Here is a 23,280-nt window from a genome sequence, read left to right on the forward strand (position 1 = left end):
ATGTTTCTGTGTAGGCTCTCAGTTGTCCAGGTGGTTTCCATAGTAGAGAAGCTTGAATCTTCGACTGGACTGGGTTGCTTGACGCAAGGATGTTTCGCTTCAAATCGCAGAAGCTTCCTCAGCTAAAATTCTTGCTCTGGTAGTCTGACTTCTGTCTTGACTCTTGTACAGAAGAATAAACAGAAGCCACAAAAGCTGGAGTTTTAAACCTAACCAGACCTCTCATTAGGAGGGTGCTTACTAGAGCACAATAGGTGCTAATTAGAGCTATTGTTTAGTCACCAGCCTGTAGCAGTCGGCCTCTCGGTAGGAGGGGTCTGGTTAGGTTTAAAACTCCAGCTTTTGTGGTTTGTGTTTATTCTTCTCTACAAGAGTCAAGACAGAAGTCAGACTACCAGAGCAAGAATTTTAGCTGAGGAAGCTTCTGTGATTTGAAGTGAAATGTCCTCGCGTCAAGCAACCCAGTCCAGTTGAAGATTCAAGCTTCTCTACTATCACTTCAGAAGTTCACAAATTTTACTGCCGCCAGACAAGCCTTCACTTTTGCAACATGAGACATACACTACCAGTCAAACATTTGCACACTTTCCCGTATTGTATTACCAGCAATAAAAGGCATATATATCTGCATATCATCAGCATAACAGTGAAAATTAATCTCATGACTATGTATAATCTGAATGAGAGAGAAAAATCTTGGATTTAGAACAGAGCCCTGAGGTGCCACATGCATCACTATGGAGAACTGAGACATGTTTTTAATGAAAAATAATGTTTTCCAATCAAAGTAAGCACTTTTCCATAAACTGCCAAAATAGTTTTCAATTCAGTCCAACAAAATGAAGTGATGCACTGTTTTAAATGCAGCACTCAGACCTAACAGTAGCACCGCTATATAACAGTGTAGCGTTTCTAAACCACACACTCTCCTGCTCTTGATGTTGTGTGTCCCAATCATGTCTGGGCCACTTAGGACACAGTGACATAATCAACAGCAGAATAAATTCATCACAGGCGTGCAGGCAGAACTTCCTCTTCTGCTCATCGTGATACCAGCACACTGAGTGCCTTTTGAGACTGAGAACACGGTTTGATCACACGCGTGCTTTGACAGGTTTGTTTATGCTGCACAAGCATAGAAGAAGGTCACAAGACCACATTTAACAAAGCGAGAGGAGGAGTGTCTTACGTTGTGCTGCTGTCAGAGGAGTGTGACATTGAATTGCTGCTGCAGTTAGTCGATGGTGGTGGGCCGTCCTGAGCCTGACCTCTGGACTCTGTCCTGACTGATCCTTTAGGAGCACAAGGTAATGATCTTTACGGAAACACAGCGAAACCATCGCTGTTCTCTGCTACAGTCATGCTTCACAGTTCACTGATGACAGGTGCTCTTGCTAATAAATCTACTTTCATTTTGTGCTTTATGTAACACCCAAATGTTTCATGTCATGGGTATTATTATCATGCTTTTAAAGTCATTACAATATACTATTTTTCTGCATATGAGTCAATAAATATTTTAATGTGACGGATTCAAATCTAAATACCGATTTGATTTTCAGTCTTAATTCCTTCAGACACACAAATGATAAATGTTGCTTGTGTGTAACACTGTTCAGGCAGCGCAAGACATTAAATTACCCATCAGGTTATACAGACTTCACACTTTTGTGAAATCTTCAAAAAGAGAAACCGTAGCAATAGCAGGCAATTGCAGAAGGCAGCAGAAAATTATAGTGTAATTCCTGTTTGCTTTCTATGGTAGCCAAAAAAGGGCGGCAGTTTCATCTCTGTGCCAAAAATAACAGTGAAACTTGGGTCAAGTAGCTGTTCGTTCTCTCTGAGATACAGAGGATGTGCTGCAATCCTACATAAAACACTTCCCTCATGTGCTGCAGAACAAGCGTGCCCTCGGGAGCTGAGGAACCAGAACAGCAAGAGGACTGTCAAAACAAAAAAGAAGTTGAAATCATTTAGAGTGATGGGCTTCAAGAAATATTTATCAGAGGATCAGATTTTTTTTTTTTCCACTGAAGAAGCAGTAGCTGAGATATTTAACGTTCAAACTGATAAACTTTATTGTTTTTGTGCAAATATTTGCTCATTTTGAAATGGATGCCTGCAGCATGTTTCAAAAAAGCTGGGACAGTGGTATGTTTACCACTGTGTTACATCACCTTTCCTTCTATCAACACTCAATAAGCATTTGGGAACTGAGGACACTAATTGTTGAAGCTTTGTAGGTGGAATTCTTTACCATTCTTGCTTGTTGTTCAACAGTCCGGGGTCTCTGTTGTTGTATTTTGTGCTTCATAATGTGCCACACATTTTCAATGGGTGACAGGTCTGGACTGCAGGCAGGCCAGACTAGTACCCGCACTCTTTTACTATGAAGCCATGCTGTTGTAACATGTGCAGAATGTGTCTTGGCATTGTCTTGCTGAAATAAGCAGGGACGTCCCTGAAAAAGACGTTGCTTGGATGGCAGCATGTGTTGCTCCAAAACCTGGATGTACCTTTCAGCGTTGATGGTGCCATCACAGATGTGTAAGTTGCCCATGCCATGGGCACTAACACACCCCCATACCATCACAGATGCTGGCTTTTAAACTTTGCCCTGGTAACAATCTGGATGGCCTTTTTCCTCTTTTGTCTAGAGGACACAACATCCATGATTTCCAAAAACAATTTGAAATGTGGACTCATCAGACCACAGCACACTTTTTCACTTTGCGTCTGTCCATTTCAAATGAGCTCGGGCCCAGAGAAGGCGGCAGCATTTCTGGATGTTGTTGATGTATGGCTTTCACTTTGCATAGTAGAGTTTTAACTTGCACTTGCAGATGTAGCGACGAAATGTGTTAACTGACAATGGTTTTCTGAAGTGTTCCTGAGCCCACGCAGTAAGATCCTTTACACAATGATGTCAGTTTTTAATGCAGTGCCACCTGAGGGATCAAACATCACGGGCATTCAATGTTGGTTTTCAGTCTTGCTGCTTACGCATAGAAAGTTCTCCAGATTCTCTGAATCTTCTGACTATATTATGGACTGTAGATGATGGAATCCCTAAATTCCTTGCAATTGAACGCTGAGAAACATTGTTCTTAAACTGTTGGACTATTTTTTCATGCAGTTGTTCACTAGTGATGATCCTCACCCCATGTTTGCTTGTGAATGGCTGAGACTTTTGGGGATGCTCCTTTTATATCCAGTCATGACACTCACCTGCTTCCAATTAACCTGTTCACCTGTGGAATGTTCCAAACATGTGTTCTTTGAGCATTCATCAATTTTCTCAGTCTTTTGTTGCCCTTATCCCAGCTTTTTTGAAATGTGTTGCAGGCATCCATTTCAAAATGACCAAATATTTGCACAAAAACAAAAAAGTCTGTCAGTTTGAACATTAAATATCTTGTCTTTGTGGTGTATTCAATTGAATATAGGTTGAAAAGGATTTGCAAATCATTGTATTCTGTTTTTATTTACATTTCACACAACATCCCAACTTCATTGGAATTGGGGTTGTAATACCACGCTCGTAGAGCAAAAACCTCTACCAACAGTAGTTTCCAATTCCACAAATTTTTACCTTGGAAAAGATTTTCAAGGTCAAAGTCCTGTTTGGAGTGACTTTTCATAAGCTAAAATATATGTGATCAAATATCAGGAGTATGTATTTAGTTCATGCACTTGAATCAAAGTTTTTTTTTTTTTTTTACAAATCTTTTTGGACAAAATATAAATTTTAGCTAACCAGTAAACAATAGACATTGTGTTGCAATGCACGCTGTGGTTCATGTTATTTTAACAGTGTTATTAGTGTTATTGATTTTTTGTGTTTTGGTAGTTGAATTAGTTTAGTCAGTTTAGTTAAGTCTCATGTTGTCATTACCATGAGTGACTTAAATTTCTTGTTACCGATACCATGAGGGAAAACTAGAATGTTTGTCTTCTGCTACCATCTCTGTTTCTGCCTGTCTAAAATTAGAAGCACCTGCTTGCAGCAGAATGCAGGAAAGACAAAACGCTGTTTGTGCATGCATGTGTGTGCATGTCTGTTTAAGTTCAATGGAGAACTGACATTTGCCGTTTGGTATGCTTATGTATTTTTGGTCAAGGATAAATGTTGCCAAAATGGAATGTTGATAGGACTAATATTTTTGGAGAATCTATGGATATTAGCTAACAATACTGAACAATCGATGTTGCTAACTACATTCTGGACTCACACCTCATTCCAGCAGGATGCGGTAAGTCATCTTTACATTAAAAACATGAGTGCAGTGAGTTATTTTCTTTAGTAAATTCAATGTAAGTTCATAATATAATTGTAAATATGTTAAAATACATTGGATGACACAAGAAAGGGAAAACACTTATTTCCATTGTGGTCCATTTAAAAATAAAAAGGCAAAATAGAAGTAATAATAATCTAAACTAAATAAATCTAAACTCCCAAACTATAATATGTAGTCCTAAAAACTATATATATTCGGAATCCTCATGACATGGGGAACAAATTGGTACCATTTTTTAAAAAGTTGAATGTAACCAAAAAATTAATGCTTTAATCTATTCTTTTTATCTATTTATCTTTAATGAAATTACTGGGTAACCGGGTCAAGCTGCCCTGGTTGCCCAGATCTATAGACCTTTAATCATGGAATTACTGGGCAACCAGGGCCATAAAAGATAAACAGACTCCCCCCTAATCCTGAGGATGTCATCAAGAAAGCATGAGTAAAGTGGTTAGAATTTTAATTACCCCCCCCCCCCCCCCCCCCCCCATCCCGAGGATGTCATCAAGAAAGCCTGAGTACAAAAAGTATAAAGCAGTCAGAATTCTAATTTTGATTAAAGTTCCCCATGTCATGAGTATTCAGAATATATATAAGTTTTAGGGCTACATATTATAGTTTGGGTGGGTGGAATTAGAATTGACCACTTTATACCAACCAATAATTTAATGCCTTAATCTATTCTCTCTATTTATTTATCTATTACAGAATTCAGCTTTAATCATTACTGATAGATATAATCTATAGATCTATTGCAGAATTCAGCTTTAATCATTATTGCTAGAAATCTTAGACAAAAAGAACTTTCACTTTAATTCTTTATGGTTACTGGACTAATGCTTTAATCTGTTCTCTTTGATTATATTCTCTATGATTCATTGATATTTACATTTACTGTTACCTATCTTTTGTGTGCAATTTTGTTATAAATTTGATTGCAAAACAAAGTCTGCATGAAGGACTTCAAATGTGTTTGTCTTTTAATCAAGTATTTCCACTTAGTTTGGGGAGTCCACCTCTTATAGTTCTGCTGGACAAACTTTAGCCCATTAAATATTACATTTGTAAGACATCAACATTACAAAAACAAATGTTGGGCAATTGTTTTGATTGAAATGATTGGCATTACGCCTATGTCTAAAACAGGTTAACCCAAGCAGCGCCGGGTACCCCAGCTAGTAGTAATAATAATAATAATAATAATAATAACAACAACAATAGTGTGTATATGATAACAAGAACCTAAACAATTTATAAATACATTAAGACAGTAAATTAACATTTAAAAAATTACATAAATAACAGGACATAATAGAGTTGAGTTCCTCTTCTAAAAATTGTTGAGGTCTAAGGTTCTAAAAACATTTTGGACTCACACACCATTCCAGCTCATTGTAGAATCTTTGCACATTTTATTACCACCCATGAAAAATGTCAGCTACCTTTTTTATAAACACTACTCAATCTAGAGCCTATCGATCCCCACGGCAACACTCTAGTCTTAAATTTAAATGGTCACATAATAATAATAATAATAATAATAGTGTGTGTATATGATAACAAGAATCTAAACAATTTATAAATTACATGAAGACAGTAAATTAACTTTCTTTCTTTCTTTCTTAAATTTAAATGGTCACAAAATCTGAATCAACCTCTGTCAGTTGATAAAGGATACCATCGTACATAATGTTCTCAAATATGAAATAAAATTAATCTTTTTTGACAGTTATGATTTTTTGAAAATTTGTTTAATGTTAAAGGATAGGGATTTTTCCAAATTTTTTCCTGACTTTGACCTTTGACCTATGGCCTTGAAAACTGAATCAGTTCTTGCCTATCAGGATATGAATGCTCTTCAATAGTTTCATAACGATGTATGGAAAATTGTGGATTCCAGGCTGTTCACAAACAAACAAACAAACAGGCATTAGGGGAGGTAATAATTCTGTGGGAGCTGAACTTATAGCACACTTCCTGTCATACATATCTACATCTGTCAACAAGGTTATATTTTCACCCACGTCTGTTGGTAAGTATGTTTTCTTAAAAAGAAGATCTGAAAGTTTAGCTATAATTTAGCTATAATTAGCTATAATTTGCCAGAAGGTACATCTGAGATGCAAGCCTAGATTTGATGTTTTCGTGAAAGAAAATACTCCTCTATACCACTTCATCATGAAGCTGTATAACTGATACTAAATGCATAACATGCACTATGGAAATTTTCTCCAGTCACAGCCACAGAAGCCTGTAACTTCTTCTGGGCTGTCTTGGTGTCTTTGTTCACTCTTCTCCTTCTTGTACAGTCACTCAGTTTTTGAGAACTGTCTACTCCACACAGCCTTACCTCAGAGTGTCATACTGTTTGTATTTCTTCATTAATGATATAAATAAAGTTCAAGACATATTCAGTGACTTGGAAATGTTGATGTATCCATCCCTTCACTTGCCTGAAGAAAACTGGCAGTAAAAATGATTATTTACAGGTATTATACCAAAGTGTTCTATTACTTATGCAACCCATCATCTTAGCTTTTATACTTTTATTAATTTATATCAAGTTGTAGAGATTTGATTAGAGTTTGAGTTTAAGGAAGATCATTTTAGACTCACACTGCACACACTGCAGTTTATTGTCTGGAAATGCATTTCAGAGCTTCTAGAATTCAAAAATTTATAAATTCCCCCACCCCTATAATTTTGGGTTTCAGCATTTTTTGGTTTTCACCACTTTCATCCCTGTTTAAATGTCGCTGCTATTTTGGCTTGTCAAAACTGATTATTTAAGGGTATTATACCAAAGTGTTCCATAAATTATGCAATCCATCATCTTAGCTTTTATATGTTTAATTAAGTTATATCAAGTTGTAGAGATTTGTTTTCAGTTTGAGTTTAAGGAAGGTAATTTTAGACATTTTTATTTTTTGTCAATATTGTCATTCAAAAACACTCCGAGAGATGCAGTGTAGATCAAAATTACATTGCATAGGTCCACCATAAAAGCAGAGAAATAAAGACACTGTCAGTAACCAGAATGGTTAAATGAGAGTTGCAGTTATAAATAAATAAATATGGCATGATAGATATGATAAATATGAAAAATACCAATTAAAAACATAAAAAGGCTGTGTATGAGTGTACAACCCCAATTCCAATGAAGTTGACCAATGGGCCTCATGTATCAACATGCATACGACGATATTTGAGCGTATATGGGGTGTATGCCAAAACGGCTGCGCCACTTGGCATTTATCAATGTGGTCATTGGCGTACGCTGCACTGAAAATATACACCAGGTCGAGAGGTGGTGTAAATTATACGCCAAAATGAACCAGCGCTGGAATCCACATAAAAATGAATATGATCGGCCTGATAAACAGTGCCATTATACAAATCAATGCATATGTTACATAAATGACACTTTCCTGATTATACTACATAATAATCAATACAAATCGCGCTTTTGCGGGATTGCTGGTCTATCGAGCACGATCCGTGGCCACAGCCCTGACTGCAAAGAAAGCGCTGCTCGCCTTTTTCTCCCGAGCTTGGAGCCAGAGCAGCGCTGAGCTTAACTTTATGTGGTGTGATCGTTTTAGACAATGAAATTGATAATTACAACTGTAGTGTTGTCATTCCCTTAATTCGCCCGTGCTGCAATCAGGTTGCGTCATCTCCATTCGTTTGTCACAATAAAATAAATAAAGAAATACATCTTAAGAATAAAGAAATCTGAAAAATTAGGCGTGTCTTATTAATTGAGCGACCAAATATCCACATGTCAAGAATTATTGACATGTGAAAAGAGAATACAGTGGTCCCTCGCTATAACGCGGTTCACCTTTCGTGGCCTCGCAGTTTCAGTTTTTAGTCCAATTTTGCATGCCTTTTTTTTTTTTTTTTTACAGTGTTCTCTGTTCTGCGTGTCTGTTTATAAGAATCTTCTCACCCAGAAGAAAAAAGAGTGCCAACAACTACTCATAACTGTGTTTGTCACTCGGAAACAGACACCTGCAGCCAGGTGTGAGTGGAAAAAGGCGCGGCGTCAGGACGCAGAGGCGCAATTTGTGAAATACTGGTCAGTCACTATTAATAATTTCTTATGTGTCCAACCTCGTACGATGATCGTTAAAATTAAATTTGTTAGTTCTAAAAGCCATCATATTTATTTATAGGAAAACGTTCTATTTTTATTTCTCAAACAAATGTTTGGGCCTGAAACAGTTTGCTCTTATTTTTCTACTAAGGTTTGAACTTTGAGAGTGTTTACACACGAGAGAAAAGTGAGAAAATGTTCATGCCTGATTGAGAAAGTGTATAAAGTGGTTTTACAGGGTTTTTACAGCTTTAAAACGTCTATAATAATTGTAAAAAATAACAATGACTACGTCGCGGTTTCGCGTATTACGGGCTATTTTTAGAACGTAACTCCCGCGATAAACGAGGGACCACTGTAACACTTTTTGATTATACTACAAAACAATTAATACGACGGCCGCTTTTGACGCTCTATTGGCACGCGTCGTGATTGGTGGAGTTCTTTTTCTTTGCCGTCTTCCTGGCTTCCATGTTGTAAAATGAGGGCGTGTCTGAAGCGGAGTCTGAATATTTATGGGCGTGTTTATTATAATTATGATTGTTTTCACCCGCCGCATTTATCAAGGTCACGTCAGGCGTACGCCAGAAATAGGCAGGTGCGCACTCCTTGATACATGTCACGGCAACTTTGGTGTACTTCAAATTTACACCGTAAATTTACGCCACAAGTGCGCAACTTTGATACATGAGGCCCATTGTGTGAAATGTAAATAAAAACAGAATACAATGATTTGCAAATCCTCTTCAACCTACAAGTTGAATACACCACAAAGACAAGATATTTAATGTTAAAACTGATACATTTTATTGTTTTTGTGCAAATATTTGGTCATTTTGAAATGGATGCCTGCAACACATTTCAATAAAGCTGGGACAAACAACTGGGAAAGTTGATGAATGCTCAAAGAACACCTGTTTGAAACATTCCACAGGTGAACAGATTAATTGGAAACAGATGAGTGACATGATTGGGTATAAAAAGAGCATCCCCAAAAGGCTCAGCTGTTCACTAGCAAAGATGGGGCAACAATCACCACTTTGTGAACTTTGTGAAAAAAATTAGTCCAACAATTTAAGAACAATGTTTTTCAGCGTTCATTTGCAAGAAATTTAGGGATTCCATCATCTACAGTCCATAATATAATCAGAAGATTCAGAGAATCTGGAGAACTTTCTACATGTATGCGGCAAGGCCGAAAACCAACATTGAATGCCCGTGACCTTCAATCCCTCAGGTTGCACTGCATTAAAAACGACATCATTGTGTAAAGGATCTTACCATGTGCAAGTTAAAACTCTACCATGCAAAGCAAAAGCCATACATCAACAACATCCAGAAACGCAGCCACCTTCTATGGACCCGAGCTCATTTGAAATGGACAAACGCAGAGTGGAAAAGTGTGCTGTGGTCTGATGAGTCCATATTTCAAATTGATTTTGGAAATCATGGACGTTGTGTCCTCCGGACAAAAGAGAACAAAGACCATTCAGATTGTTACGAGCAAAGTTCAAAAGCCAGGATCTGTGACAGCACGGGGGTGTGTTAGTGCCCATGGCATGGGCAAGTAAAGCCTGGTTCACATGGCAGGATTTTAAAATTATCTGTAGGTTTCCAAAACCTGAGAAACCACACACGTGGAAATAAAAAAAATCATAGATCTAACAGGTTTGGACGTACAGTGTGTGGTGTTCAGCCACACGGTGAAGTCAACACACCACACACGAACATTCCCAGGTCAGACAGGAAATCTCACAAAATCTCTTGAGGTTAAATGTGACTTCAGAGTAAACAAACAGAGATACTGTGATGGGGATGTGATGGTCTAGTGGTTAAGGTGTTGGGCTTGAGTCCAGAAGATCATGGGTGGGGGTTCAAATCCCCGCCTGACTGGAAAATCACTAAGGGCCCTTGGGCAAGGTCTTTAATCCCCTAGTTGCTCCCGGTGTGTAGTGAGCGCCTTGTATGGCAGCACCCTGACATTAGGGTGAATGTGAGGCATAATTGTAAAATGCTTTGAGTGTCTGATGCAGATAGAAAAGCGCAATATAAATACAGTCCATTACCATTTGACTATTTAAAACAGAGGGAAAAAACGACACAAAAAGAAAAAGATAATAAGTTCTTTAAAGGAGCAGAGCGCGACCACCGGACTTTCTGGTAAGTCAGAACAGTCACAACAACTCCATGCGCCCGTCACCTCGCTTTCTGATTGGCTACACGTCACATTCAGCAGACTGCATGCTCGTTTGTGATCGGAGGACACAACACATGCTGCGATATCGGGCCAAGACAATCCAACATGTTGAATATCCTCGATTTGCGATCGGAGCGCTCCTGACAGCCTTCCAAGCAAATCAGAGCGCTCTTAACACACCACACACGGCAGGAATATCTGATAAGATTATCTTTAGCGTCATCACAATTGTCGGGGCATCCTTAAGATTGTCGGAAGGGGAAGATGTGAACCAGGCATTACACATCTGTGATGGGACCATCAATGTTGAAAGGTACATCCAGATTTTGGAGCAACACATGCTGCCATCCAAGCAACGTCTTTTTCAGGGACGTCCCTGCTTATTTCCACAAGACAATGCCAAGCAACATTCTGCACGTGTTACAACAGCATGGCTTTATTAGTAAAAGAGTGCGGGTACTAGACTGGCCTGCCTGCAGTCCAGACCTGTTGCCTGTTGAAAATGTGTGGCGCATTATGAAGCGCAAAATACGACAACGGAGACCCCGGACTGTTGAACAACTGAAGTCATACATCAAGCAAGAATGGAAAAGAATTCCACCTACAAAGCTTCAACAATTAGTGTCCTCAGTTCCCAAACGCTTATTGAGTGTTGTTAGAAGGAAAGGTGATGTAACACAGTGGTAAACATACCACTGTCCCAGCTTTTTTGAAACATGTTGCAGGCATCTATTTCAAAATGAGCAAATATTTGCACAAAAACAATAAAGTTTATCAGTTTGAACATTAAATATCTTGTCTTTGTGGTGTATTCAATTTAATATAGGTTGAAGAGGATTTGCAAATCATTGTATTCTGTTTTTATTTACATTTTACACAAAGAGCTGTGAGTATTCAGTCAAAAAATTGCACTTTAGTGAAGGCATGTGCTCTACAAAGTCTCTCTCGCTCTCTCACACTTACACACACACACATACATTATGGTTCATCGTGTATACACAGTACAGTGATTATTAAGAATATACAACATGAAATGAAACCTTTGCAAGTATTGTGTAATGGATGCGTGAGTGAAAAGATGAAGTACTGACCACAGGAAAGTTTGACGTGAATTACAGTGCATCCAGATGCTTCACTTTTTCCACATTTTGTTCTCTTACAGCCTTATTCCTAAATGAATGGAATTAAATTTTGTTCCTCAAAATTTTACACACAATACCCCATAATGACAACATGACAAAGTTTTTTATTTTGTATTTTTTTTTTTTTTTGGAAATTTATTAAAAATAAAACTAACAAATCACTTGTACCTAAGTATTCACAGCCTTTGCCATGAAGCTCAAAATGAAGCTCAGTTTGCATCTTGTTTCCACTGATCATCCTCAAGATGTTTTTACAGCTTAACTGGAGTTCACTTGCGGTCAGTTCAGTTGAGTGGGCATGATTTATAAAGGCACACACCTGTCTACATATACTGTCCCACAGTTAACAGTGCAGGTCAGAACACAAACCAAGCTTGAAGTCAAAGGAATTGTCTGTAGACCTCAGAGACAAGATTGTCTCAAGGCACAAATCTGGGGAAGGTAGCAAAAATATTTCTGCATGAAAGAAGTTCAGATCCAACGGGACGCTTCCCAGAGGTGGCTGCCTGCCTAAACTGAGGGATTGGAGAAGGGCCTTCGTCGGGGAGGAAACCAAGAACCTGATGGTCACTCTGTCAGAGCTCCAGCAGTCTTCTGTGGAGAGAAGAGAACCTTCCAGAAGGACCACCATCTCTGCAGCAATCCACCAATCATACCTGTATGGTACAGGGGTGAGATGGAAGCAACTCCTTAGTCAAAGGCACATAGCAGCCTGCCTGGAGTTTGTCAAAAGCCACCTGAAGGACTCTCAGACCACGAGAAACAAAATTCTATGGTCCAGTGAGACAAAGATTGAACTCTTTGATGTGAATGCCAGGCATCATGTTTGAAGTAAACACGGCACCATCCCTACAGTGACCCTTGTTGATGGTAGCATCATGCTGTGGGGATATTTTTCAGAGGCAGGAACTGAGAGACTAGTCAGGATTGAGGGAAAGATGAATGCAGCAATGACCAGAGACATCCTGGATGACAACCTGCTCCAGAGCGCTCTTGATCTCAGACTGGGGTAATGGTTCATTTTTTAGTAGGACAATGACCCTAAGCACACAGCTAAGACATCAAAGGAGTGGCTTCAGGACAACTCTGTGAATGTGCTTGAGTGGTCCAGCCAGAGCCCAGACCTGAATCTGATTGAACATCTCTGGAGAGATCTGAAAATGGCTGTGAACCGACACTCCCCATCCAACCTGATGGAACTTGAGAGGTGCAAAGAGGAATGTGCAAAACTGCCCAAAGATAGATGCACCAAGCTTGTGGCATCATATTCAAGAAGACTTGAGGCTATAATTGCTGCCAAAAGTGCATCAACAAAGTATTGAGCGAAAGGTGTGAATACTTATGTATGATAATTCTGAATTATCAAAAAAAAAATATATACTTTTTTCATGTTGTCATTATAGAGTGTTGTTAGTTGAATGTTGAAGGGAAAAAATGAATTTACTCCATTTTGGAATCAGGGTGTAGCATAACAATTTGCAAAAAGTGAAGTTTCTGGATGCACTGTATATTCCACCGGTGTCAATGTGCCCTGCGACAGACTGGCATCCTGTCTCTGCCTCATGCCCTATGACTGCTGGGTTAGGCTCCAGCCCCCCACAACCCAATCTTGAATAAGCATTGAAGTTGTGTGTGTGTGTGTGTGTATGGGCAGTGTCAGTGTCGCAGAGGTGATGGCTCTGAACATGTCTGGACGGTATGAGGAGTCGCTGGTGACGTCGTCTTCACAATGCGCCCACAATATGACCACATGGGATGAGCAGATGTACCAGCTGTACACCTACTTCTACCTGTTCCTCTTCATTCCCGGCCTGCTGCTCAACACCTTTGCACTGTGGGTCCTCTGCAGGCACATAAGGTACACACGTGCAAGCCCATTTGCAGTGGTGGGCATAGTTCCACTAATCCGCTAACCGCTATTTATCGAACATAATGTTTGCATTATCGGATTAGGTTTTCAGATAACTTTGAAAACCATTATCGGACTAATTATCTTCCGATAACTTTTGGTCCAATAATTTTTAGACCGCTAACGTATTTTTGCAAATGTGGTAAACAAAGCTGAATAGTTAGAAACATTTATGAAATCTAAAATCAGTTGAGTACTTACCTGTTAAATGTTTTGTAGTAGATGTGCAGTTCTATCCTCCATAAACAGAGGAGAGCTGGTTCTAAAAGAAACCGCTCTATTCTCTGCAGGCAAAGGAGAACTGGTCAAAGAAAAAAAAAAAGCTCATTTCTTTTGACCTCATACTGATACGCTGGCAATATCACACAAGTCATCCAGAGGCACACAGTTTTAACTTACGGTTAAAATTTTAACCAAACTAATTTCGGACAAGTTACTAAATAAACGTCACATCTGAAGTTTTATAAAGTGAAAATATCAGATATGCCAGAAGAAGCTCAGGTTGCTCCTCCATTATTTTCAATTAGAATCACTGCAATCAGTTCTTGTTTGATATTTAGAGTCCTGCTTATGTCAAACACTGTCTGTCATCTGAAATCTGAAATTCAGTTTGCGTTTATTAAATTCCACGCATCTTAAACGTAGCAGACACGGATTATCTGGAATTTTGTTTTGGCAAGTTTTCATGGTCTTTACTGCCATCTACTGACCAGTAGTGTTCATGGCAGTATTCGTCCTAAAACTGGGCAGACACTGTACAATATTTTCAATCATTGTACTCGGCTCCAGCTCAAACTGTACAACAAAACTGAACTGTGTAAAAGTTCAGAGTGCACGATTTATGTTCTCACACTATACGGCCCGATGCTCTGATGTGATCTGACTGCTCACATTGTACGTCCAAAAACCATACGTTGGACTCATGTTTCCAGAAGCAAAATGTAAACAGAAGTTTTTTTATTCAAACTTTATTTGCATTTCTTATTTTTACAAAAACTCTCAATGGGATACCTCAAAGTTTAAAAAAAAATTACAAGACTTTACATGACTTGAAGAAAAGGGGGAAAAGAAAAATAAGCTGCTCTCCCAAAGAGATGATCACTGTTTATGCTCTCTCCAATTTCGCATCAGTGTTTGCAGATGCACAGTGCGAGAGGTTGGACGTTTGTAGTGCTTTAGCAGCAGGATACCCTCACGATGGCTGACCAGAATATCAATTGATTTTCATCCGACCATATGATTGCCGATCAGGAGGTGGTCGTGAGAGGTTAAATGCAGTTCCTTACTCCATGTATACTACACGATGCAGGATGCATGATTAAGCTGAAACTCGGTGTAATCCAAAAAATTCTCGCATGAGTGAAAAATCGGCTGAAAAAGGGCCAAAACTCGCACAGTGTAAGCCCAGTTTAAGTACTGAGCATCTGGGCACCAGTAGATCATGGCAGTGTTCTATTTATTTTGACACCGGTTATATCAGACGGTTATCTAATTACAACTTGGCTTTTTTTTTTTTTGAAAATGCCTTTTTTTTTTACAAATAAAAAATGGCATATTTTACAAAAGCACATTTATCTGTAAACACCAACACACGACACACCTCACATTAACGTGTTGGTGTTTATAGAATGAATGAGCCAACCAATCAGTGTTAGCGGAGACACATTTTACCCATAATCCTTTGGCATCTGTCTGTGTTTGTTACAAAACTTCAGAATTAGTACATTATTCAACATTAAAAGATATATGCTATATTTTAACTTTGTACAAATGACAGAATTGACATTAATGGAGTTATTCTATCAGTATTCATTTTATTTATAAACCAAACAATAAGTCAGCACTGCTTTATTTTCCAAGACCTCTGCCTCACGGCGACGCCGTTATTGAGTAGAGAGTTGAGCTTCGCTGCTCCTCTCAACTGCTTCTCTGCTGGAAGCTATGTAGTAAACAGGAGCTTCCAGCAGTGGGCAGGACACACAAAGACAGAAGTGCTGACTCATTGTTTGGCTCCGTAGTCGCCTTTGATGCTACCAGAAGCGATTGTGGTGTTAAAACTCAAAATCAGCTTGTTAGTTGTCAAGTGTACTGCAGACAATACTGGAAGCTATCGGTTATCTGTAGCTTCCGATAAATTTTTGGGTGGTTTATCGGTTTACCTTTATAAAAGATAACTTTTCAGTTAGCTGATTATCTGTTATCGAAGCTAATTTTTTGATTAGCTGTGCCCACCACTGCCCATTTGTGAGGATCACAGACAAACTACACATTGCCAATTCTCCGGTTTGTTTCTTCACAGTAAGAAGACCAAGGCTGCGATCTTCATGATTAACCTGTCGTTAGCAGACCTGGCTCACATCCTTTCTCTGCCACTCAGGATTTATTATTACTTCACACACACCTGGCCCTTTGGCCACAGCATCTGCTTGTTCTGCTTCTACCTGAAATTTTTCAACATGTATGCTGCTATAGCATTCCTGGTAAGTAGGCAGATATATGCAGATGATATTGCAGTATTTTCTTGTCTGTGTTAAGGAAGTATAATCAAAGATTCCAAACCCTCAACCACATTAATCAGTGAGTATGATGGCCATATTAAGCCAGACGAATGTTGTGTTCCAGATACTTTCATGCAGTTTGGTACATGTTTGTGAAGGAATAACTGCTCTTAAACAAAAACCAGCAAAACATACCATATATGAGTGAATGCATTGAAATATTTATGATCAGTGGTAGTTGAAGATGGAGAACTGGGTACAGAAATAACACACAGAGTGCAGCCTAATGAAACAGGAGTGTTGTGTGCCGGATGAATTAAGGCAAATTCAGGTTTATAGGACAGCGGTAAAACCAGCAAAGATGGTTGTGGCTGAGACATGGGCAGTGAATGGAGTGCAGGGGAAGAAGGTAAATGTGGATGTGGTGGAAATGACAATATTGATACGAATGCGTGGAAATAGAAAGGTCCACACAATAAGATATGAAAGAATCAGAAGTATGAAAAAGAAGGAGAAATATCTGAGAAAGTAAAGGAAATTAGGTTGAGATCGTTTGAACATGCAATGAGAAGAAATGATGAATATGTTTGCAAAACCAATGATAAATGTGCCACATAGCGTGTGACAAAGTAGCCAAACAAACAAGCAAAGAAACAAAACAAAAACAAAAATTGCCACATAATTAACAAACAAACAAACAAACAAAGAAGTCAAATCCAGATTGGTGAACCCAATGAGACATGATGACATCATTTGTAATATTCTCAGGCAAACTGGAGAACCATCACCAGAGGTAGAACAAAAATTGAGTGTCAGCCAAGGACCAAGTCATTCAATTCTGAGTTCAAGGTTCAACAGAAACAAGTTCAAGGTCACAGGCCAAGTTCAAAATGTGTGCTTGATGCTTATATATAGGGTGCATTTATAGTGGAAAGGCTATTTCAAGTAAGTGTTTAAAGATAGAGTAAGGTTGAGAGAACAAAACCTTGACTTCGCAGATGATGCTGTGGTCTTTTCAGAATCAATGGATACTCTGATTACAGCACCTGAGAAGCTGAGTAAGGATTGGGAGTGTCTGAGTTTGTGATTGTCCTGGATCAAGACCAAGATCCAGGCTTTTAATGATGTCTTTGGCTTAGCTATCAGAAGTGTATCTGTATGTGGCGAAAGTACTGAACTTGTACTTTCACTCACTCATCTTGGCAAGTTCAGTAAATCGGCACTCACAGCACTCACTCATCTTGGCACTGACATTAGTAAATCTGGGCCTTCAGCCTTTGAGACTGAGACACCTGAGAAGAGCTTGTGGAGTCATGAGCTCTCTGGACAGAGGTTTTTGGCAAATCTAATATCTTTGCAGGATAACAAAGGTCTAAGTATTTAGGGTCCTGAGGCTACCTGTCTTTCTGTACTGTTGCAAGACTTGGACATTAACCAATGACCTAAGGTGATGACTGGATGTTTTTGGGACTTGGTCTCTTTGGAGGATCCTTGGGCACCACTGGAATGACTTTGTGCCAAATAAGGGGGTAGTTAGGAAGACTAAGATGAGAGGTATCACTTGCACTGTGTGGGCATGTCAGTTTCAACAGTTTGGCTTTGTGGCATGTTTCTTTATCTGTGATCCAGCACATATAGTAGGTGCCTAAGGATCCTATCTCACTAGGCGCGACTGCTGGAGAGCAGTTGGAGACCGACTCAGCGACCAAACACATGAACAAGTGACAATGTCGCAGTTGGTATCTCACTGAAGTGGGCACTCGCAGCTTAAGACGAATAATACCTTTGCACTCAAAGTTTTCGGTTCTTATTAACCTGCTATTATTCGTGTCCACAGACTGTGAAAATTCCTTAAACTTAACCCAGTAAGGAGAAGAAAAAATTAAAAAAAATAAAATAAATAATAAATTCATAATAAATAAAATAATATTAAAGCCTACAGCACACTCACCAACTTGCAGAAGGATGTCCCTGCAGGAGCTAGTGTCCCGTCTTGTCCAGTATACAACTTATATGATCCTTTTGTCCTCAGCTTTGACATCGCACACAGTGATCATTCTGTGCTGCGATGTCCAACAGCACTTCGGGAGTGTGTCTCCTGTAAATTTATTTGATTTATTCACCAATAGCATTGTAAGTCTTTTGGCTGTTCCCTTGATTTTTCAGTTGTCGTCTCCACAGAAGATCCGAGGTGGATCGGCACATTGATTTGGTACAGATATGTCCTCCTCCGTCTTCCTGCATTTTGGCTCTGATGGACATATGACGCAGCATTTAGCAGAAAGATTTTCCTGGTTTAAAGACCCATATGAACGCTGTTGGAGGTGGAACTGAGCAGTGTGTTATTTAATGAAAACATGTCTCATATTTCCTCAATGATCGTGTGTCCTTCACAACGAACACATCAAAGAACCTCCACTGCATATCCTCAGAGAAAGAGAGAGAGCAAGAGAGAGAGAGACAGAGGGAGAGAGAAAGAGAGAGATGAGGGAAACAGAGTGCTTGAGATAAAAATAGATTCAAAACAACCTGTAGGCTCCTGTAGACTTGTGTACCCGAGTAAAAAAAAAACAAAAACAAAGACAGTAAATGCTTAAGTCCAGAAGTCCTGATGTGCCACAACGATGGCCAGGCTGCCAGCCACCAGAAGCGGTTGTTCTTCTCTGATCATCTCCGCTATTGTGGTGTGTTCCCCCACGGCTTGGGTGTGTGGCCCAGCCACCCCCCCCACCACCACCACCACCACCACCACCACCACCACACGCAGTTCTCTCGTGAATCTCTCATGTTAGGAGTGGCAGTGAGTACATTTAGAGGGTCACAAGACAGCAGCCCATGGTGCTGGGAGCATAATGAGAGGAGCCTTGTCATCTTGCCAACTTTGAAAAATCCAAAATCCAGGCAAGACGCTGGTGACACCGGCGCCGCCCTGTGAGTAAAGTGAGGGATGAGCGCCACCCAGCAAATGTGCAAAATCAAGCAATTTCCCTCGCAATTGCCATTTGCAGGCTATCACAGCCCAGTGAGATAGTGTTGAAGAGCCCCCTGGCTGGAGAAGGTCAAGGAGATGCCCACAAGTCAGCTGGCTGCAGCACATACAGTAGATTGTAATTTTAGAAATGTGGGGATGGACAGTTTATCTGCGTGGTGGGTTGCCCTCCATGACAGTTGGTTCTGTGGAGCTGTGGATGAGGCAAAGCATAGTGGCAGCCCATACTCCTATACGTGTTAAAGATACACCCATGGATACTCATCGACATTAATATGAACTCATATACCCCCTTCTTTTGATCACATGACCTTTGTCCTTTTATGACCTTGAAAGGTAAAACCATTTTGTGACAATATTAATGTGGCCGATATGGGTTCACAAATCTTAAAAAAATGACATCCCTAGGAAATCCAGAAAACATTTACAAATGTTGAAAGTAATGCATCAATTCAACATCAGATAGTTGTATATAAAAAATGTCTTGCAAACTGAAAAATGCCTGCAAACAGAGAATAAAATCATAATCTCCAGCACATGTAAAAATTTTATTTGAAAATTTGTCTGCTGCAAACTCAGAAAACACACTCAAACACAGAAATGCTTAGCCAAGTTTCACAAAGCAATGCTGGTACTAACATTCATTTTGCAAACCAGTGTGTTCCAATTAAGGGTCACACGGGATTGGTCTATCCCAGTGGGAACTGGGCAAGAGGTGGGGTACATCCTTGACAGGCTGCCAATCTATCTCAAGGGTGACACATATAGACATATTCACAGCCCCTCACAGCTATGGTAGTCATAGTTGTGAGGGGCCGTCGTGGAGGACTCGTCGAGGAGTCGGGACCGTCGTGTGCAATTTCTCTGGTTATCACAAGAGCTGGACATCAGCCATTTTCTGGCAGATTTCACTTTTAACAAGAGATTTTGTCCCGGCTCCACAGAGCCATCCGTTTAGAAATGATGTGGTGGTTTCTGCCTCTCGATGGCAGCTCGGAGCGCGGCGAACCGTGCGCCATTGTGGGCCGTCCTTAAAGCGGTAGTAACAGTCCTTATTCTCTGTGAAGCCCGTAAAACTTTCACCGAAAGCCAGATAAATTTTTCGAATTGTTTCCAGCTGCCAGTCTCTAACAGTTTCTGAAAAAATTCTGATGGAAAAAAAGCCCAAATCATTCCGCCATTTCCTCGCAATGAAACAGCGACGAGAGGGGTGGAGCAGTGCTCACTCAAAGCCTGCCCACAGGTGAATGACGTAACCGACAGGCGTGGAAAAACTCACGCATGCGCACAAAAGTTCAAGCTTGGCTGACGTAAAAACATGAATCAAATCCATATAGTTTTTGAAAAAAATAAAAAGGTACGATACTTTTCTAACAGACCTCGTACATACTTAGCTCTACCAACCAAGTAGAGGTAGAGTGGAGCGCAGCAGTGCACCAAATTAATTAAAGCCCTCAGGGCAGAAATCTCTGTTTATTTTGTGTTGTTACTACTTCTGTTGTGTTGTGAAGCTTTGCAAAGTGTTTTTGTTTTGAGGGGTACAAGAGCGCTCACATGACAAGAAGCAACATAGCATGAACACAGATGTCTTCTGTGATGCTCAGTCTTCTTCTGTCAGCTGATTGTTGTGTTCCACAAATGTGTGTTGACAAAGGGGAGTTGCAGAGTGCCCCCTAGTGGATAAATTATGCAGCAACAACACTCATCCCATAGTTGCTCTTCCGTTTCTCAGTTTACTTGAGTCAAATCTCATCTGTTTTATAAACAGCGATACAGATTTATCTCCAAGTAGTTCATATTGCTGATTGTATCCACTTGCCGATTTACTGATCTGGCTCTCGTGGGTACATTCTGTGAATTTTAAGCAAACACACAAGCCTTTTTACAATTTGCAAGATGTCTGTTGATTTACCTGTTGCTGAATTCATACAGGCATGGATTGCATTTGTTTCCTGCGTTGCTGGTGTTGTGTTAATTTGGATGTGTTCTGGCCCCTTTCAGCAAATATACAATATACACTCACCGGACACTTGATTAGGTACACCTGTCCAATCACTTGTTAACACAAATAGCTAATCAACCAATCACATGAAGTAACTCAGTGCATTTAGGCATCTAGATGTGGTAAAAACGACTTGCCGAAGTTCAAACTGAGCATAAAAATTCGGACAAAAAATGGCAAACTGGTTGAATGGGTGACTGAATGATACTATCATATCAGTATAGACCATCTCTGAGGACTGTTTCCAACAAATTGTTGAATCTATGCCACGAAGGATTACAGCAGTTCTGAAGGTAAAAGAGGGTCCGACCAGGTACTAGCAAGGTGTACCTAATAAAGTTGCTGATGAGTGTAGATTAAGCTTGGTGGATGGTTTGTGTATTAGTCAAGACAGAACAGAACCGATCATGTGTCAAGGCCACGCTGTGCAGAACTAGATATTATGGGACCACTTAATTAGAAAGACTGATTTGCATGACTTGGTGTCAAACATGTAAGTTGCAGGTGTTACACAGTTTAAAATCACTCTCTCCATGGAAACACATGGGAATAACAAGTTCAGGTACTGGAGTTAAAAAAAAAAAAATCATATTATTTGTCTGCTCTCCTTCCAGGTGTGTATTAGTGTTCAGAGGTGTGTATTCCTGCTCAATCCATTTGCAGCCCGTCGCTGGAGGCAGCGTTACGACCTGGCAATCAGTATTTTGGTGTGGGTGGTGGTCGGTGTGGCATGCTCACCCTTCATTCTGATGCGGAACAGCACCAATTCCAGCACTGGTGTCAAAACGCAAAGCAGCGTGGCGCACAGTGTGACGTATTCTCTGGTTGTCAGCACCACCCTTCCACCAGTTGACACCACCCTCACCGTCAGGCCTGCAAGCAGCACCTCTAAACTCACCTGTTTTAAGGACTTGCCGATACGTCGCCTGCCCGTCTCCACGGCCATCACCGTGATGGCTCTCGCGGAGCTGTTTGGTTTCTTGATTCCTCTGGTTGCCATTAGTTACAGCTCCATCCGCATCACCCGGTCCCTCAAACAAAGACAGTCTGAGGATCAGCAAAACTCCACCAGGCACAACTCCTCAGCATTCCTGCGTCTTCAGTCAGTCACCTCCACCTGTCAGGCAGACAGACAACCTCAAAAGCAAACAAACAGTGAGAAGAGGCGTGCACTGCGGATGGTGTTGAGCTGCACCTGCCTCTTCCTCTTCTGTTTTGCCCCCTACCATATCAACTTCCTATTGTACATGATGGTGTCACAGGACATACTGTCTCACTGTGCTACCCGGCTGGCTGTGCAGCAGTTCCACCCGCTATCACTGTGCCTCGCCAGTATGAGCTGCTGCCTCAACCCCCTGCTCTACTACTTTCTGACAGCCGAATTCAGGTCACACCTCACCAAGCGCACTTTCTCCTTCACCTCCTCAGCCATGTCTTCCCCAGTCAGCTCCCCCTCCTACCACCCTGCGCTTAACAGAATGATGAGCATGGAAAGCAGTTTGTCGGACAGAGAGTAGCAATTGATGCGTCACCCGCTTCCGTTAGAGGTGGGCAGATCGATCCTAATATCGATAATATCGATACCAGCGCTGGTATTGATATTGAACGTTCCTTGTGTACAAAGATTGATATTCAAGCTTTTTTTCTCTGCCGCACGCACTGACTGCTGCACATGCAGATTAATCAAAGTCTACTCTCTGTCTGTAAGAGCAGCGCTGCGCTGTGTCACACAACACGGAGCAGCGCACCCTCCCCCCTCTGGTCTTTTGTTGTTGCGCCATCACGGGGCTCAGCGGCGCCAACCAACAGCCATGCAGGTAGGCTCAGCCTGGCCTGCCCACTCAGCGCTCTCCTCGAGTCAGTCCTCTACGTCAGGAGATTTTGTTTTAAGTTGTGTTGAGTGATATTTTTTTAAACAAAAATGTTGATTGTGATAATAAAGTATTTTGTTATTACATACAATGTTTGGCGAAATTCTATCCTAGGTCTTTTGGATCCTTTGGCTCTATGAAGCTTAAAAATGAAAAAGTATCGGTATCGGTGATACTGGGCCTGTATTTACTTGGTATCGGATCAATACCAAAATTCCCGGTATCGTCACTAGCTTCCATGCTGAGCCGTGAAACAGGCTGATGTTACAAAC

General features: G+C 40.4%; 1 protein-coding gene across 1 annotated transcript; it reads left to right on the forward strand.

The window, feature by feature from the left end:
* The first annotated feature begins 1,034 nt into the window (after positions 1-1,034).
* On the forward strand, positions 1,035-22,887 carry p2ry10 (P2Y receptor family member 10). The gene is made up of 4 exons (XM_034181689.1): positions 1,035-1,307; positions 13,394-13,597; positions 15,948-16,128; positions 21,752-22,887. Exons 2-4 carry the CDS (start codon positions 13,413-13,415, stop codon positions 22,652-22,654), a joined length of 1,269 nt encoding a protein of 422 aa, XP_034037580.1. The 5' UTR covers positions 1,035-1,307; positions 13,394-13,412; the 3' UTR covers positions 22,655-22,887.
* The last annotated feature ends 393 nt before the right edge of the window (positions 22,888-23,280 follow it).

The sequence above is a fragment of the Thalassophryne amazonica genome, chromosome 11, assembly GCF_902500255.1.
Source record: "Thalassophryne amazonica chromosome 11, fThaAma1.1, whole genome shotgun sequence".
NCBI lineage: Eukaryota > Metazoa > Chordata > Actinopteri > Batrachoidiformes > Batrachoididae > Thalassophryne > Thalassophryne amazonica.